Source organism: Oryzias melastigma, linkage group LG16 (assembly GCF_002922805.2).
Source record: "Oryzias melastigma strain HK-1 linkage group LG16, ASM292280v2, whole genome shotgun sequence".
Lineage (NCBI taxonomy): Eukaryota > Metazoa > Chordata > Actinopteri > Beloniformes > Adrianichthyidae > Oryzias > Oryzias melastigma.
In genome coordinates this window covers 18012097-18030966 of record NC_050527.1, presented here as the reverse complement: position 1 = coordinate 18030966, position 18870 = coordinate 18012097, and the positions used below count along the sequence as shown (strand labels likewise).

Genomic DNA, 18870 nt, shown 5'->3' with positions numbered 1-18870 from the left:
CCACTAGGTGGCGATCGCGCTATAGTATTACACCTCATTAGAAGGAGACAGATGATCAAATAGTGTTTTAGACCACAAACGTTTAGTTTAAAAATGATTTCCTTGAAAGAGTTTATAAAGAGGATCATTTAGTCAGTAATGTGTGTTTTGGTCGACTCAGCGTTAGCATTAGCTCTCCAATGGGAAATTCCTTTAAAGGTTAGCATCAAGCTAACAGACTTCAGCTTCATGTGCTAAATGGATTTTATTAATCGTTGATCGTTCAGACTGAGGTGGTCTACGAGCATCGAGGCTCACTGGTTTATCACACAGACTTCTGGGAAACTCCAGTTAAGAATTAAGAACACAAAACAAAGCAGCAAACCCGTTTTAGAGCAGTGAAGGAGTTTGGACCCGAGCGGTGGGGTCCATGGTTCCACTGAGAGGACAGGTTGAGCTCCCTGATGGAGGAAACTCGTCACGGTGGAGGTCAGAGAAGAAAGAAGAGCCGGACCAGTTCTTATCAAAGATCTCCTTCATTCTTTTAATGAACATTGTGCCACAAAAAGTCACGTCCGCAGCCACAAACGTGCCGAGATTTCTACGTCCAGCTACTCTCCGTACGGCCTCTAAGCTACCTGCAAACACCTTCTTACATTTATGTATAAATATATACAGTTTACAGGAACCTTTAGACCTGTGCTGGTGGGGCCGGCGCCCCCCCGGGAGCACATGCTTCCTGCGTGAACAGCACCAGCGGGGGGCGCTGTGAGCGCGCTCGGAGCGGGTGCGGAGCGCGCTCACAGCGCCCTTCGTGCACAGGAATGTGGGCTGCTGCGGAGCAGACGGATGAAGGCGTGAACCAGGAGCCTCCGGCCATCAAGGCACATGGACTGAGGGGGCGGAGCCGAGTGGGCGTGCACAGTGCTGGCTGAAGCATGAGCTCCGCGTGGCGCGGCGTGCTCGTGTTGTGCTGCTCTGCACGGCGGTGGAGAGCAGCACAATCAGCAGGTGAATGTTTGACGTGTTTCCAGTTCGAGTGAATCAAAGGAGCGGCGTTTTCTGTGGAGGCGGGGCTTACCGTCCTATGGTCTATCACTGATAAAGGGTGGGAATCTGCACCGTTACAGAGCCGTGCTGCCTGCCTGCCTTTCTCTCCCTGTAACCATGGTAACATTGAGGCTGCTCGTGGGCTGAGGGGCGGGTTCTGGTGGCGGCGCTCCGGCTCTCAGCAGCAGCCGCCGGGCGACGGGTTGACCGGCTTGCTCTGGATCTTCACGTTGGACTTCTCGCCGGCCCCCGCCGTGGCCCCGGGGCCCATCCTCTTCTTGATCTCGGCCGCCATGGTCATGAAGGCCTGCTCCACGTTGGTGGCGCTCTTGGCGCTCGTCTCCAGGAAGGGGATGCCCAGGTTGTCGGCAAACTCCTGCGGACGGACAAAGGGGTGAAGAGGGGCGTGGCATCAAATGTGCACTTCCTGTTCATGAGCAGCACAGAACTGTAGCATCGCTCACAAACATGGAGGCTGCTGTGACAGTAAAACCCCAGGTGGGGGGTGGGGGGCACAGAGCCGCGGTGGGACCAGCACACCTGAGGATTCTCATCCAACAGGAATCACCTTCTGCTCGTTTCAGCATGTTTACGTCACTGTGTTAGAAAACTTATTTTGAAAGCGTGACGGTGTTTTATTTTGACAGAGGAAGCTGAGCTCTGATGTCATCGGCGTGAATGGTCAGAGCAGACAGAACATGAGCTGGCGTGGAGGCCCCTCCCCCAGCCTGCAGGAAGTCTGAGCTCAGCTTCCTGTTCTACGAGGACATGGATGGGCGGGCGTACCTTGGCGGTGGTGTAGTCCACCACCTTCCTGGTGGTGAGGTCACACTTGTTCCCCACCAGCAGCTTGTTGACGTTCTCGCTGGCGTAGCGGTCGATCTCCTGCAGCCACTGCTTGACGTTGTTGAAGGACTCCTGACAGACGGTCACAGATCACATTAGAGTCCAACTTTTCTGACAAACAGACAAAACATTCAATCATCTTCAGCTAAAAAATAAAAGCTGAAGGTGAAGGGCAAATTCTGTTTTTCAGAATAAAAGTATGAAGTCTGACGTGAACGGAGAGCGCGTGGTGCCTTCAGGAAACACAGGAACAAACTGAATCCTCAGAGGTAGAGCGACTGACCTCTGATTGTTCAATTCCCTCTCTGCCTGCCCCGGTGTTAAAGTGCCCTTTGGCAAGGCACCGACCCCCCATCAGTGCTGATGTGTGTGAAGACTGAAAGCGCTTTGGGCCTTCATGAGGGTTGAACAGCAGATAGGAAAACGCCGTTTCATAATCATTTCAATCCTGCTGCTCGCACAACATCATCCATGTTTTCCAGGACATGGCAACCAATGAAGTCCAGAAACGTTGGCGTTGATCTGCAGTAACTTTGACAGGCGTCAAAAGAGAGGCGGCGGACGCGAGAGTCTGTCCAAGAACCAAACCACCACGGAGACAGAAGTCTGACCTCAGGTGAAGCAACGAGTCACATGACTGAGACGCTCGGACTGCAGCACAGGCTCACCTGGTCCGTCACATCGTACACCACGATGATGCCGTGGGCTCCTCTGTAGTAGCTGGATGTGATGGTTCGAAACCTCTCCTGACCGGCGGTGTCCCACTGTAGGCGGAGCAGAGCCTGTGAGCGATGCAGACGACCCCCCCGGACCCCCAGACCTGGGGAAGGACCAACACTCACGATCTGCAGCTTGATGGTCTTCCCGTCCAGCTCGATGGTCCGGATCTTAAAGTCAACGCCGATGGTGCTGATGTAGCTCTCTGTGTACGTGTCGTCCTGTACAAACACACACAGGTGAGTGAGAGGCCGCTCGCGCCGCCACTCAGAAAAACGGCGTTCTGGCGTGGAGATTACTCACAGCGAACCGCAGGAGGAGGCAGGACTTTCCTACGCCGGAATCCCCGATGAGGAGCAGCTTGAATAAATAGTCGCTGTAAGGAGGAAGCACACTGTCAGGTATGAACAGGTAAGGTCAGGTACAGGTATGGTCTGGTACGGTCAGGTACGAACAGGTAGGGACAGGTACGTCCAGGGACAGGTACGGTCAGGTACAGGTACGGTCAGGTACAGGTACGGACAGGTACAGGTACGTCCAGGGACAGGTACGTCCAGGGACAGGTACGGTCAGGGACAGTCAGAGCGTTTGGATTCAGGAACGAAGAAAAGAAACATTTTGCCTGCTTCAGGTGAGATTTGTGGGCGGAGCCACATCACCTGCAGCAGCTCCAGGTAACATCTGGTTAACTTTCTCCTGTGGATTCCTAGAGTCACACTTTCACACACACAACTCGGTTACCATGACGACGCTCATCACAGACGAACCACAATGACACAGAAAACCTTTTCTGACCTCCAGCAGCTGTAGGAACCAGAACCTCTTCTGACGGAACCAGAACCTCTTCTGACTGAACCAGAACCTCTTCTGACGGAACCAGAACCTATTCTGACTGAACCAGAACCTCTTCTGACGGAACCACTCCATGAATCTTTTGGTCCAATAGGCCTCCAAGCAGATCCAGAAGACCGGTTCAGGAGGACCTCTGGACCTCTGCACCCCCCCTCCCCTGTTCAGGTCTACCAAGTCCCGGAGCTGTCAATCATGATGAAGATGCTCCATCATCATCATCATCATCATCATCTGCAGCCTCTGAGGATGCACCACACTTTAGTCACGTGATCTTTCCAGCTCGGTCCATTCTTTGTGGACACGCTCGTCCTGGTTCTGATCTCCTCCTGACCCAGAAGAACATTCCTGACATCTGAGCGCGTGAACGAACCCGCCGGAACTCCCAGACACAGAAAACAATCGTTACCAAAGCTACTTCCTGTTTGCCTTTGTCACGGCCCGGCCCGGCCCGGCCCGGCTCGACTCGGCCCGTTTGAACAGTGAGAACAAGAGTGAATCAGCAGAACCGAGCCCGGGTCCCGGTAACGAGCTGTCAGCGTAAGCAGAGCTTCGGAACCGCGCCGTTAGCCTCCCGGTTAGCCATTAGCTCCACCGCACAGACGGACGTCTCCGGTCTCGGAACCGCGGTCCGAGTGTCTTGACGGCGCGTGGTTCCGGGTCAAACCCCGTGAGCGGCGGGGCTGGAGCCGAACCGCGCGGCTGTCAGACGGCGGAACGTCCGGTAGAGGTTCCGGTCCGCCCGGCTAGCTGCCCTTAGCCTAGCTTAGCTTCCCGGTGAAGTGACAGCTGCGAGCCGTCCTCTCCCCACACAGAACCGGACTTACTATTCCGGGTTCATGGCTGTCGGCGGACTGGACTCTGTCGTGGCGGGAAGTGCAGCTGGAGTTCGGTGAAGGCGAACCTGAACGCGGCCTCACACTCACGAAAAACCGCAGTTTTTGCGTCAAGATCTGTCTGGCTAAACCGTCGCAGCTACACTAATCGAATCAAATATGGCTGTTCGACTACAAACCACCCGGAAATACCAGGCGCGGGGCATCCTGGGTACTGTAGTTTCGATGTTTTCACAGATCCTGTTTTCAGCCTGTTTTAGTGGTTTATGTTGATCTGATTCTGCCTCAGACGGTTGGATCAGGTTAATGTAATTAATGGATCACTACACCCCCATAAAACAAACATTGTAAAATAATTCTAACCGATCTATTTATTTATTCAACAGGAACTTTGTTAACTTATAAATGATGACGAACTCTCAGAAGAGTCGTTTCTCTGTACAGTATTTTGTTACTTTTCCTTCAGTACATTTGTAATGAAAACAATACTTTTACTATGTTAAAAAATCTGACTGTTTTACTTTATTAACTGATTTGTTTTAACCTTCTGTTCGTCAGGGTAAAGCAGCTTTAAATCAGAATGAAAAAGTACATAAACTCTTTTATTTAGTCTCAGTCGCTTTTTAAGTTTGAAGAATGATTCGATATTTCATTCAAAGTGTTAATTGTTGTTACTTGCTTAAATAAATACATTTTACTTCAACTTAAGTAACATTATTTAATTCTTCTGTTGTTTTATCTGTTTCTGTTCATGAGGCTTAAAGTTTTTGCTGCAAATAAGAAAAACAAATATGATAAAAGAAAAAACTATAAGGCAGCAGCTGAGCTGACAGGATGAGGATAAATGTGAGTTGGAATAAAAGACAGAAAACCTCCAACAGCATCATAATCTAGAATAGATTAGGACTTGGAATATTCCCGACTTTATAACGTTGGAACATAAACTTTGTTCTATGGCACTTTTGTCAAATATTCAGTTAATATTTGAGTTCTACTCCATAAAAACATGAAACATTTCCACATGCTGATGCTTCAAAAGAAGGAATTTGCTGAGATGTTTTATGCTTCTGTAAAGATGATCCGCCTGTTGTCCTCCTGCAGGAGCTGAAACAGGAAGCTGAAACAGGAAGCTGAAACAAGGAGCTGAAACAGGGGTCTACAGGAAGCTGAAACAGGAAGCTGAAACAGGGGTCTACAGGAACCTGAAACCGGAAGCTGAAACAGGGGTCTGCAGGAGCTGAAACCGGAAGCTGAAACAGGAAGCTGAAACAGGGGTCTGCAGGAAGCTGAAACAGGAAGCTGAAACAGGGGTCTGCAGGAGCTGAAACAGGAAGCTGAAACAGGGTTATACAGGAAGCTGAAACAGGGGTCTACAGGAAGCTGAAACCGGAAGCTGAAACAGGAAGCTGAAACAGGGGTCTGCAGGAGCTGAAACAGGGAGCTGAAACAGGAAGCTGAAACAGGGGTCTGCAGGAGCGCTGCTGTCAGAACATTCTTTATGTTCCTAAAACAGCACAGAAGTGAAGCGGGTACACCTGAGTCGGCCTGAAGTCATCACGTTCTTCTTCTGCTTCTCCTGCAGCGTCTGGGACACAGAGGTCCCGGATGTTTCAGTGGGTGAAACATCGACCTGTGTTAAAGTGGAGGTTTCCTTCAGCTAAAGGGGTTGAAAGAGGAGAACGGCGGTTTCTCAGAAGGATTCCTGAACGCCGTGGAGTCCTGAAGTGGTAATAATAAACACTTTAGCTTTGCTTCTGCTGTCGTGAAGAACCAGCATCAGTTCAGGAGCAGAACTCTTCAGTTTCCTCCAGACATCAGACAGATAAACGTGTTTCTGATCCTTCCGCTCCACAAAGACGGACCGCCGTCTCTCCGGTGACCACACGTCTCCGGTCCCAGTTAGAAAACAAGAACAAACTCAAACATCGAGGATTCACCTTTAATGTCCAGATGATGTTTTAGTCTCGGATACATCGACCATTTTAAAAACAATAAAAAAATAGAACTGAAAATGTACAGCATACACCTGATCCACATGTATGAAGTTCTGATGCTTCCACCAGTAGAAACGACTCGTCCGTGTAGAAAAACGTTCATCTCTTGCAGCTGTGACTCGACGGAGACGCCAGGCTGAGCCGAGCCGGATGAGGCCACGCCTCCACGACGTGACGGCTTCTGACCTCACAGCTGCGGCGTGGACCGCTGACGTCTGCACCGATTCACGCCGTCATGAAGAGGCGGAACCTCCAGGACCAAGCCCTCCAGTCTGGACGTCCCAACCCAAACTGTGCTGCAGTTCAGAACTGGAACCACGAGGGCGGAGCTTCTGGTTCCACGCACAGGTGCTGCAGCTCACCTTCAGACTCCTGTGATTTCTGGTTCCATGGAGGCGGGAATGATCTCCAACCAGGTGAGAACCTCTGGACAGCGGTTCTGCTGACTCAGCATCACAGCGAGGCTGAGACGAACCAGCGTTCACCTGAGCGCCGTGCATCCACGCCGGGACGGTTCAGTTTGACCTGGACCCCTTGGCGCTCTCAGGGCCTCAGGTCAGCGCTTTGGTTCTTCATTGAGCTTCACAGAACATCAGGAACGCTGACGGTTTAGCCTCAGCGCTCACTTCCTGCGGCTAACGTCAGCCCCCTCACAGGTAAGCCGTCGTCATGGTAACGGCAGCCAGAGCTTTGTCGTCTGTCAGATTGCCTGTCCAGGCGGAGCGGTGAGCGTGGCAGTGACACGTCTGATGAGGATCATGTCTGAGACCAGGAGCAGACACGCCACAGGAAACCAGATCACCGCCAGAGGCAGCGGCTCTGTGCTGCAGCGTCCTGCACGCCGACCTTCCCCAAATGACCCACGTTTGTTCCATCAGGAAGGTTTTCAGGTCAGCTGACCCACAACGTTCCCCCGTCAGGGTCACTATGGATGACCCCCCCATTAGTGAGGATGGGGGAGCGGGATGGAAAGCAGGACGGTAACTGGAATACTGCAGCGGCTCAGCAAGCGACCGCCACAACGTGTACGCAGACCCCACCCCCGCAGGTGCCGGACAAACGCCGCGTCTTCATCCCAACACACCAAAGTCTGTTCTTTCCCAAAGCCGTGAACACAGAACCCGGACTCAAACCCAAAAACATCTGCACCGAGCCCAGAACACCGCGGTCAGGATGTTGCCGCCGGGTCTCCGTCCTGAGGCCGGTGGGAGGAGCTTCAGTTCAAATAAAAAGTTTGAGTTTCTGTCCGGGATCAGAAGCAGAAAGACCTAAACACTGCAGTACTGATGGAGAGTAGGACTGTGAACGCACAGAACCCATCAGGATCATTCAGAACCCATCAGAACCCATCAGAACTCATCGGAACCCATCAGAACCCATCAGAACCCATCAGGATCATTCAGAACCCATCAGAACTCATCAGAACCCATCAGAACCCATCGGAACCCCTCAGAATCCTTTAGGATCATTCAGAATCCATCAGAATCCTTCGGAACCCATCAGAACCCATCAGAATCCATCAGGATCCATCAGGATCATTCAGAATCCATCAGAACCCATCAGAATCCATCAGAACCCATCAGAATCCATCAGAACCAAGGATAATCTATCAGGATCATTCAGAATCCATCAGAACCCATCAGAATCCATCAGAATCCATCAGAACCCATCAGGATCCATCAGAACCCATCAGGATCCATCAGAACCAAGGATAATCTATCAGGATCATTCAGAATCCATCAGAACCCATCAGAACCCATCAGAATCCATCAGAACCCATCAGAATCCATCAGAACCAAGGATAATCTATCAGGATCATTCAGAATCCATCAGAATCCATCAGAACCCATCAGGATTCATCAGAACCCATCAGGATCCATCAGAACCAAGGATAATCTATCAGGATCATTCAGAATCCATCAGGATCCATCAGAATCCATCAGAATCCATCAGAACCCATCAGGATCCATCAGAACCCATCAGGATCCATCAGAACCCATCAGGATCCATCCTCTTGGTCCGTCTGTGTCCTTCTGAACAATCCTACAGAAACTCTTCCAGGTTTGTCTCCATCTAAACACATTCCTTCATCTCACCGGATCAGAGGACCAGAACCATCCGAACAGAACCAGTGAATAACAGAAAGACATTTCAAATGGACTCCCAGCTTCACGTTAATGTTTGTTTGTCTCTGAGAGTGACGTTTCCATGACGACTGAACCTCATTGTCCACCAGTTCTTCTGCTTTAGCAGTGAACGAGTCTTTGAACGTCTCGTCTGAACGGATGGATGTGACTCTGAATGTTGGTCCGAATGACACCTGACAGCTTCTGATCACATGATTCCATCCCACTCTGAAGGAACCCAGACTGGAGCTGCAGTCTGCAGGTCTACAGGTCTCCAGGTCTGCTGGTCTACAGGTCTGCAGGTCTGCAGGTCTACAGGTCTACAGGTCTGCAGGTCTACAGGTCTGCAGGTCTGCAGGTCTACAGGTCTACAGGTCTACAGGTCTGCAGGTCTACAGGTCTGCAGGTCTACAGGTCTGCAGGTCTACAGGTCTCCATTTCTACAGGTCTGCAGGTCTACAGGTCTGCAGGTCTGCAGGTCTACAGGTCTCCATTTCTACAGGTCTGCAGGTCTACAGGTCTCCATTTCTACAGGTCTGCAGGTCTACGGGTCTACAGGTCTCCAGGTCTGCAGGTCTCCAGGTCTGCAGGTCTACAGGTCTGCAGGTCTACAGGTCTGCAGGTCTCCAGGTCTGCAGGTCTCCAGGTCTGCAGGTCTACAGGTCTACAGGTCTACAGGTCTACAGGCCTACAGGTCTGCGGGTCTGCCATACTGTGTCCCCCTCTGACTGCCTCTCCTGGTATCTCCTGGTAACGTTTTAAGGCTGAAACTTCACCGAGTCTGCAGACATGACAACACTGAAGATCGGAAACACGCGAGGAAAATGACATCTCCACAAACACGGCTCCGGATTTGTCACTATGTACAGAAAACCTCACGACTCTCAGTCTGTTCAACAACTTTTCCAAAATACCAAACGGAAAACAAGGCGGCGCACAGCTGGATCCATGCATGGCTCACAGTTTCCAGGACAGAACTGGTCCAGACTCTGGGGCAGAAGGGTCTTCAGTTAACCCAGTTAGACCTGGTTCAGGAGACCCCCCTGGCCCCCCGTATGTTTTCCTCTTGTCCAAAGGAGTCCGCTTTAGGAAGATCCCCGGCAGCACCAGAGCTGAGACTGAAGTCATTCGATCAGAGGACGGGGTCCTTTGGTCCTGAAAACATTCAAGTTCCTTGACCATGTCAAATGAACCAGGATTGACTTCTCCAGGCAGAAACCGGCAGAGTCCGCCCTTCACCGGTTGGTCAGCATCTTCTGTAGCATCAGGCCCACCTGGTGCTGGTGGGATTTGGTATGAAGGCTTTGGAACTGCATGTGCACGGCGACACCACGGAATGAGACATTTATCCACTGAATGAATGTTTTCTCTGGGAACAAACTGGATGTTTAGACCTGAACTTCACAGAGGAGAACCAGGATCTGAATCCAGACCAGCGTCTGCGTCCCGGAGATCAAGACAAACGACAGAAATCACAGCGGTTTTCATTGGCAAGTGGTCTCAAGGGTGGGCGGGGCTCCGGCGCCTCAGCCCACTGCTTTGTGTTTTCCACCGCAGCAGTGGCAGGCCACGCCGCAGCGGTGGCACGCCCGCAGCGGCCCGTAGCAGCACATGCAGGGCGCCAGCAGGGACAGGCCCACCAGCGCCGTCCAGCGCAGGCAGAAGTGCTCGTCTCTGGTGTCGCAGGAGCACGGGTCGGAGTAGTCGCCCTCCGGGTCGGACATGCAGTGGTAGAGCAGGCTGTCGGCGCACCAGATGAAGCTGACGCGCCGGATGCAGGTCTGAACGGGGTCTGGGGCCTCCTGGCAGCGGCCCCGCCAGTTCTCCTCCTGCTTGAACACATCCTGACAGTAGACGCAGCGGAAATGCTCCTTGTCTTCCGCGTGGCGTTTGCATTTGGGCGGTAGGGCCCTCGGGGGCAGAGTCACCACCGTCCTGTGGCCCCCCGCCAGCTCCCCGCAGCCCGCCTTGCTGTCACAGCACGGCCGAACGCTGCAGCTCAGCGGGAACGGGTAGGGGTGGTCCCGTTTGGGGCCTTCGTTCTTGGTGAAGTGTACGTAGGTGTCCGGGGTGTGGGGCGGCGCCATGTTGTCCTGGGTGGAGTTGGCGTGCCGGTAGTCCTCGTAGCCGGTGAGCCAGCTTCGCTCTCGAGGGTTGATGCGTACGATGTCTTCCTCGTCCACCTGGAAGCCGACATGATGCGGAATTATGTGCACCGCCTGCAAACACAGGGACCACATGGAGGGGGTGAAAGTGGGTCCACGCGGTGCGGCGTGGAGGATTTCCATACTGTCATAAAGAGACATTCCTTATGTGCTCCTGACACATTCCCACCACATTCCTAAAACATTCCCACTGGGAACCTGACACATTCCCGCTACGTTCCTGACACATTCCCACCACATTCCTAAAACATTCCCGCTGTGTTCATTAAACATTCCCACTGCATTCTTGACACATTCCCGCTATGTTCCTGACATATTCCCACGACATTCCTAAAACATTCCCATCACATTCCTAAAACATTCCCATCACATTCCTGACACATTCCCGCTAAGTTCCTGACACATTCCCACCGCGTTCCTGACACATTCCCACGACATTCCTAAAACATTCCCATCACATTCCTGACACATTCCCGCTAAGTTCCTGACACATTCCCACCGCGTTCCTGACACATTCCCACCACATTCCTAAAACATTCCCACTGTGTTCCTGAAACATTCCCACCACACTCCAAAAACATTCCAATCAGGCTCTAAAACATTCCCATCACATTTCTGCCGCATTCCTGACACATTCCCACCACATTCCCGCCACATTCCCACCACATTCCTAAAACATTCCCATCACGTTCCTGACACATTCCCACTAAGTTCCTGACACATTCCCACCGCGATCCTGACACATTCCCGCTACGTTCCTGACACATTCCCACGACATTCCTAAAACATTCCCACGGTGTTCCTGAAACATTCCCACCACACTCCAAAAACATTCCAATCAGGCTCTAAAACATTCCCATCACATTTCTGCGCATTCCTGACACATTCCCACCACATTCCCGCCACATTCCCACCACATTCCCACCACCTTTCTGACGCATTCCCCCCCTTGTTCCTGACACACTTCCGCCAGATTCCTGACAGATTCCCACCACATTCTCGCTGCGTTCCTGACAGACTCCCATCACATTCCCATTTGAAACATTCCCACCGCGTTCCTGACATGCTCCTATCACTTTCCCACCAAATTCCCGACACATTCCCGCCGCGTTTCTACCACATTCCCGCTGTTTTCCTGACCCATTCCTGCAACATTCCGAACCAATTTCCGCAGTGTTCCCGGTGCGTTTTCACCCTGTTCTCGCCACACTCCATGTTTCTATGCCGCGTTTTGGCCCTATTCCTACCGCGTTTCTGTTACATTTCTTGTGATTGTGACTTTAAAGCAAATTGCCACGCCCCCAACAGGCACACCTGCGTCAGGTGAAGCATGAGTAACAGAAGGGTTAGACACATTTTTTTCCGTTTCAAAGAACTGATCAGACTGAACTGTGACTATATCCATCTGTGAGGCGACTCACCTGCTCCAGGAAGCAGTGGTCCAAGGCTCGGGGCTGCTCGTAGAAATGTCCCAGAATGCAGTGGTGCCGGCGGGGTTCACAGAAATAGGCTGGAGGCCAGGCGGGCATCGCCGGCTCTCTCCTTTGAGAGGAGTTGGAGGAGCTGTCAGTGGCTGTCTGGAGGACAGAGAGGAGGAGATGTTGGTGGGAGGAGCCGTGAAGACTTCCTGTTCCTGCTAAAACCATGAAGGATCCAGATTCCTGGTCCAGAGGAACGTCTGCTGGCTAGATGCATGAGGTGTTTGGTGAAGGAGCTTTCCGTTTGCTGGTTCTCATTATTTGTTCAGAGCTGGTCTGTTATTCGCTGGTCGGCGTGTAGAATGAACTTCTGCGTCGTTCTCCAGTTCTGATGGTTTCTGACGTTTGCTTATTTTATACATTTACGAACGAGTCGTTTTTACTTTAATCACACTAAATAAATAGAAGGAAAAATACTTCCATGGATTTATCTTCACTTCCCAAATGAATCCATTTGACCCAGAGATAACGGCAGCGTGACCTTCTCCATCCTGACGCATGATTTTCGGTTTATTGAGTTTCTGTAGTTTTTGTTCGTTTGGATTTTCAGCATCAGAATCTTTTAATGATTTTATCTTGAATTTATTCTCTAATTCTTGTAGTTTTTCTGCGATGAATGTGAGATTAGGTTTGCTCTCCTGTTTCCCATAATGCCGATGGGCTGGTTTCTGGAGTCTAAACTAAACTGTGTAACATGGAACTTAGCACTGACAGTATCAGAGAACTGGACTGAGCGAGTGTGACCCCCCCAAACAGAAAATGCGTTATTCCAACTTTAACCAAATTAGGTCAATTCAGTGGCAGTTTTCCACGATACGGACGCCGCCATGTTGGAGCCAGACGTCGTCAGGGAGCTGTGATTGGTCGGTCTGAGTCAACGTTTCTATGGTAACTACTCTCACCAGTCAGGAGAGAGCTTGTTGGAAGGCCACGCCCCTTCCACTTAAGGGAGAATCTGTTAATCCACCTTGAAGGTGGGGGCAGTAGGCTCCGCCCACTTTTACTGAGGCATCTGATTGGTCAGTTTATAACTTGAACAACTTAAACTACAATTTAGTGTTTATATCTCTAGAGAAGTCTATGGGATTGTGAGATCTTCCTGTTTGGAACGCCAGGGGGGCGGGGCCACGCTGTCCACTTTGCATATACAGTCAATGGATTTTACTGAGGCACCCTCTAGTGGAGGATTTCCCACAAAGGAGAACCTGACCTAACCTGAGATACTGGAGCTGTCAGAATAACCACTCCCCTTTGGCTCCGCCTCCATTTCCTTTCACTTTTTTTCAGTTGATTTGATTGGCTGGAAGTGAATGGATTAAACGCAGAAATAGTTTCCTGTGAGGATGATATTTGGCAAGTGGAGGAGATGGATGACAGATGTTTGCTGAACACACTCGGGTTCTGACGGTGCCTTCTGAGTCCATTATAGAGGAGTTCTGGGCAGAACCAGAACCAGAGTCTTCAGGTCTTTGACCTGCAAACTGTGCAGCTCAGAGGTTCAGTGATACCAAACTAGGAGAGCTCACCGTGAACACGTCGTCGTCTCCCAGCTCAGTTTCGTTCTGCAGCGTGGAGGAAGACGTGGTGGAGCCTGGAGAACAGACGACACGGAGTCACGTGGAGGTCACGTGGAGGTCACGTGGAGGTCACGTGGAGGTCACGTGGAGGTCACATGGAGGTCACGGTAGACTTTCTGAGGACCATGCTGACCATGTGTCTGCCAGCATCACCTACCTTCTGTCAGGTCCTCCAGAGCTTTCCTCACGCCGCGGTCGAAGGCTCGGGCATCAGACGGACTCTGGAAGGTCAGGCCGCACTTCCTGTTGTCGACCTTCCAGTGGTGGAATGTGGGCGTGGCCTTGGTGTACACCAGGTCTTTCTTTAAGAAGCATTTCAGGATCACCTGACCGGAGAGACACATCAGGAGAAGATCCTCATCAGGCAGAAACCGTTTCCACGCAGCATTCGGATCTGACGTCTTAATGTCCGGACCCAGAAGGTCCGTCTCAATCTGGGTCTGAGCGCTGACCCCCCCCCTCCACACACACACCGGGGGGGGTAAATGTCTTGTTTTTTGGTGTGTTTATTTGTAAACACTTTGTGTTTTTGCTTGATGTTCCACAACTGAGGGTGGGAGGGTTCAGTGCGGTTCAGTTTGAGCTCCTAATGAACAGCTTTGACCCGTCTAGAAGGTCCGCTTCCTTCAGAACCACCCTAACGAGTCTGCAGAACAACACTTTGAACCAGACTCAGGTAAATCTGCCTCACCTGCCGGTCCTTCAGCCGCTCCCCGTGGATGAGGAAGGAGAACCGGCCCGGGAGCTGGTCGGGCAGCAGTCTGCACACGCCCACTCTGCTGAGACCGCCGTCCTGCGCCAACCAGCCGCCGCTGGACTCATCTCTCGTCATCACCACCGCCTTCACGCGCACGATGTAGCTGTCACTGCAACACAGAGGAGAAGGTGGTTAGTGGTCTGCTGACACCCGGCGGTCTCCTCTGACACCCGGCGTTCTCCTCCAAGGTCCGGAAGTCTCCTCTGAGGTCCAGCGGTCTCCTCTGAGACCCTGCGGTCTCCTCCAAGGTCCGGAAGTCTCCTCTGATGTCCGGCGGTCTCCTCTGAGGTCCGGTGGTCTCCTGCGACACCCATTGGTCTCCTCCAAGGTCTGGCGGTCTCCTCCGAGGTCCAGCGGTCTCCTCCGAGGTCCGGCGGTCTCCTGCGACACCCGGCTGTCTCCTCCGAGGTCCGGAAGTCTCCTGAGACCTGGATTTGTTCCTTTGGTTCTGGTGAACTCTTGAGAAGTTTCTGCCACAATAATCTGGACACACAGAGTTCTGGTCTGGACTTATGAAGGTTCAGGTCTATTCTACAGAGACCCCCCCCCCCCACCACCGCACACACGCATGCGCGTGCGCGCTGTGATCGTGTTCAAAGATGGTGGAGAACAGGCCCTGATTCGCTCCAAAGAAGGGCAGAACCACGTGATCAGCAGCTCGCAGAGCGGCCTGTCACTGCACGCGCGGGGTGGGGGTATGGGGGCTGTTATTGCGACCTGGTCGTGCGTGTGCGCGGCTCGGGGGTACTCACTCCTCTGGGCGCGCGTCCTCGTTCATTTTTCCCCGGTTCACCTCCGGTGGCGCGGAGCCGCCGCGCGGCGCGGACTCTTCATGCCGGCGGCGGCGCTTCTCTGAGGCGCGCGGCTCGGTTCAGTGATCCGCGTGCGCGTGCGCCGTTCTGGTTCTGGATCCGCTCCTCAGGCCGGGCCGCGTCCTCCGGCGCGCCGGTGTCGGTCAGAACGGCTCCGGTAGAGCCCCATCCCTCCTCCTCCTCACTCCATGTTGGACCGGGAGACAGCGACGGAGTGACGTCAGACCCGGAGGACCGCAGAGTCACGTGTCCCACCACAACATAACAGTGAGGGAAATACGAACCAAACGGTGCGTTTGGGAGAAGTCACATGGACAAATGTCATTATTCAATCAGTGACATCCCATAATACCAACCGTTTACACTTATGTGTTTTCTTCATTTGTTATTTGTTTACTTTTGGTGTGTTTGAGGTGATGTTTGTTTATCTTTTCAACCAAAAGTGGATCAAATCCAATAGATTCCTGCAGTAACCACTGACTGACAGCAGGAGGCGTGATGACGTCATGTAACGTCACCAATGTTCATTTCATATTCATGTCATGTTAATGCTGCGTTCATGGCGCATTCGTGTCACTTTAGAGCTCTGTTAATGCTGCTTTAATGCATGCTAACGCCACATTAACGCCACATTAGAGCCGTGTTGTTGCTCTTTTAATACTATGTTAATGCTGCGTTCATGCCACATTATTGCCACATTAATGCAGCCTGAATGTTTCTGCTGTGTGTAGTGTCAAAACCATGTTTATGTCATTTTAACCTTCACAGTTATAACAACGAAGAACGATTACGTGGCCTTGAACTTGTTCCTGGGATGTAGCACTGATTCTGCTCAAATTCCTGATCTTTTTTTAATTTGATTTAGAGCTGTCAGATTTGTTGCGTTAACTTCACATGTGCATGACGCCGACAATTTTTTTGACGCATTAATCACGGATTTTCTCATACGTCCTTTCCATACCGCGCGCGGGCGTCCCGCCCTATAACTCACCGGCTGCTCTCACTAGATCACCGGCGGCTCTCCAACCTCCGAGCTGCGAGCTAAAACCGGCCAGCACTAGGACCTGGAGAGCTCCTGCACCCTAACCCGGCTCCGGTTCGCGTCCAGTTCCACGTCTGGTGGTACCGGCTCGCGTCCGGCGCTGCAGACCCCCGACGTTCTGAACAGCAAGCTCACCGGGGGACGTTTTAAATGTTCTGGAGGTTTAAGCGTGATCCAGCCCCAGCATAGCGGTCTGTCTGCCGGCATATTCATGGCGTGATCTCCACTGGACACGTCGCTGCATCGAGCTGCAGCCAGAGAACGCGGCGGCAGTAACAGACTGTCAAACTATCCACAGTGTATCCCGCTTTTCTCAGTCTTTAATGTTTTAAAAAACAAAAGTTCATTGGAAATGATAAATCTCTATTTCATTCATTACTGTAGTTCAGCAGAGGAGGAAAAGATTTGGTCCTGACAAAAAATGAACATGAAAGTGTTATGGAAATGTTATTTTTGATGTTTTTTTAATTTTATTTTACTGAACGTTGATTGAAGTTTTGAATTTAAAATGCCCTTCACTTGCACTTGGGCTTTTGTTAGGCATTTTATGTTACAGCCTTTTATTGTTAAGAAAGTTTATCTCAATACAATGTTACAAAATAAAGTATTTCTGATGAAAACTATTAATTCTGTCATTATTGTTTTCATAATTAATGTAGAACTGCTAAATTCCACGAACCACACATTTTTTCCTAAAAAAAAGGCCACATATTAATTTGCGATTCATCGCGAGTTAACTCTGGAAATGCGATTAATCGCGATTAAAAATTGTAATCGCCTGACAGCTCTAGTTTGATTACATGAATGATATTAATGATCCTTAATAGCCTGAATCTATTATTAGTTTATTTTTAGTCCTCAACCGGATGTTGATAATTCATGTAGAGGAAATGTAGTTTCCTTCACCTGTAGTTTAGTTTCGCTCACCTGTAGTTTAGTTTCGCTCACCTGTCGGTTTTTCATTCTCTCTCATCTGAACGTCTTTATGATCGTGGATTTTCCGTGTAGCTCTCTGACAGTGAACGCCCCACCGAACGGAACTCTGGGAGGAAGAAAACATGGCGGGACTTTCGAACTCTCTTTTTTCGGTTCGCCTGAAAACCTGAACCCGGTTCCGTCTCGGTTTTCCCCAGCGGGTCCCCATGACCGAGGAGCGGGAAAGGTTCTGCTCCCCGCCGGAACCGGGAACGAAACCGCCGCGAGGGAACCGCCTGAGCCGGAGCTGCAGGCAGACCGCGGCGGAGTCCCCGCGGGCCGGAGGTGAGCGGCGCGCGCGGTCCAGTCGGTTCCGGTTCCGCTTCTTCCTTCAAGGTTGTCGGAACATCTTCGCTTTCTGCGGGTCGAACCGTTTTCACGTCATCACGTTCACATTCTGTGAGTTGTGGTGACGTCACCATAAAGGCTGAACCGGAACTTTTACAGATCCAGAAGGTCCAACATCAGGAACCAGAACCTCTCAGTCTTATAGGAGACTCCGAGGAACCGTCAGAAGCAGAACTCTCCGGTTCTGGTTCTGGAGCGGGTCAGAGCGATGTTCTGTGGACTCTGGGTTCTCCTCCAGCCAGGAACCCAGAAACCTGCTCCAGGTTTGTCTTCCAGAACCTCCGGTGTTGGTCCACTGACCCGGACCAGAAGGACAGACACGCTCATATCCACAGCCAACGCCAAGCGGACCGAACCGGCAACAGAACCAGCCAGGATCGATTCTAGAACCTGGAAGCAACCAATAGAACCTCCTGTCACCTCTGCCTGAAACCCACCAGGGTCCACAAATGGGTCAGAACCATCCGGACGCTAAACTCATCAATACCTTCCTTTTCTGACAGGCGGAGCGGGATGGTCCAGCTCAGAACTTCTCACAGAATTCAAGACTCCCACCAGGATTCCCAGACCCAGACCGGCGGCTTCCAGCGCCGAGTCTCCTCACAGCGACTCGGACTTCCAGCAGGACATCGTCTGGGACGGCGCCTCACCGTCGCCTCGGCGACCAGGTGAGCTGCAGCACCTGGAGCAGGACGGGGTGAAGGAGAAGTTCTGATCTGGAGGTTCTGTCTGCAGGCCGGAGAACCGGGAAGCAGTCCAACGGAACCGTCAGCATCTCCCAGATCGTCAGCAGGATCGCCCCAGAGGTCGGTGCTGCCGGGTCGGGTGTGTGCACGCGTTCGTGCACTTGAGTAACTCTGCTTCTGTGCAGCACGGCCGGCCGCGGACCTCGGAACCGAGCCTGCAGCAATGGATTGGCGACAGCGCCAGCATCCCCTGCACTCCGGAAGTTCCAGCTGCCAGAACCAGCAGGAAGTCCCCGAGGTGAGACTGGACCTCAGCAGAACCTGTGGACCCGGCGGACTGCAGAACCGAACCGTTAGTCCCGCGTGTGCACGTCGATCAGGGGTGTGCATGTATGTGAGGAGTGTGCACGTCGGTCACACGTGTTCACGTTGGTCAGGCGTGTGCACGTCGGTCAGGAGTGTGCACGTCGGTCAGGAGTGTGCACGTCAGTCAATGCTTGTGTACGTCGGTCAGGCGTGTGCATGTATGTGAGGAGTGTGCACGTCGGTCAGGCGTGTGCACGTCGGTCAGGCGTGTGCATGTCGGTCAGGCGTGTGCATAGGGCTGGGCGATATGGCAAAAAAATAAAATCA

General features: G+C 51.9%; 3 protein-coding genes across 6 annotated transcripts in view; 1 reads left to right on the top strand and 2 right to left on the bottom strand.

Annotated features, from left to right (window-relative positions):
* Window positions 1–499: 499 nt before the first annotated feature.
* LOC112143459 (ras-related protein Rab-1A) lies at window positions 500–4469 on the bottom strand. Of its 2 annotated transcripts, XM_024267447.2 has the most exons (6): window positions 4269–4464; window positions 2896–2968; window positions 2718–2813; window positions 2544–2639; window positions 1816–1947; window positions 500–1405 (listed from the first exon to the last, which is right to left on the bottom strand). In XM_024267447.2, the coding sequence occupies exons 1-6, from the start codon at window positions 4280–4282 to the stop codon at window positions 1208–1210; spliced, it is 609 nt and encodes a 202-aa protein (XP_024123215.1). In that variant the 5' UTR covers window positions 4283–4464; the 3' UTR covers window positions 500–1207. The 2 variants fall into 2 exon arrangements, with proteins under 2 accessions (XP_024123215.1, XP_024123213.1); XM_024267445.2 differs by having other exon boundaries at window positions 2544–2813; window positions 4269–4469.
* Window positions 4470–6202: 1733 nt separating this feature from the next.
* Window positions 6203–15485, bottom strand: spred2a (sprouty related EVH1 domain containing 2a). Its single transcript, XM_024267435.2, has 6 exons — window positions 15127–15485; window positions 14309–14483; window positions 13775–13943; window positions 13567–13631; window positions 11984–12139; window positions 6203–10616 (listed from the first exon to the last, which is right to left on the bottom strand). Exons 1-6 carry the CDS (start codon window positions 15150–15152, stop codon window positions 9924–9926), a joined length of 1284 nt encoding a protein of 427 aa, XP_024123203.1. The 5' UTR covers window positions 15153–15485; the 3' UTR covers window positions 6203–9923.
* Window positions 15486–17179: 1694 nt separating this feature from the next.
* Window positions 17180–18870, top strand: part of etaa1 (ETAA1 activator of ATR kinase) — a 3675-nt gene continuing 1984 nt past the window's right edge. Inside the window, exons 1-4 of one of the 3 annotated variants that reach the window (XM_024267434.2) lie at window positions 17180–17488; window positions 18055–18219; window positions 18287–18357; window positions 18423–18535. In XM_024267434.2, the coding sequence (XP_024123202.1) occupies window positions 17371–17488; window positions 18055–18219; window positions 18287–18357; window positions 18423–18535 (467 nt within the window). In that variant the 5' untranslated portion in view covers window positions 17180–17370. Of the gene's footprint in view, window positions 17489–17586; window positions 17815–18054; window positions 18220–18286; window positions 18358–18422; window positions 18536–18870 lie in introns of those variants that run through there. The other 2 variants (XM_024267432.2, XM_036215876.1) reach the window with 2 other exon arrangements.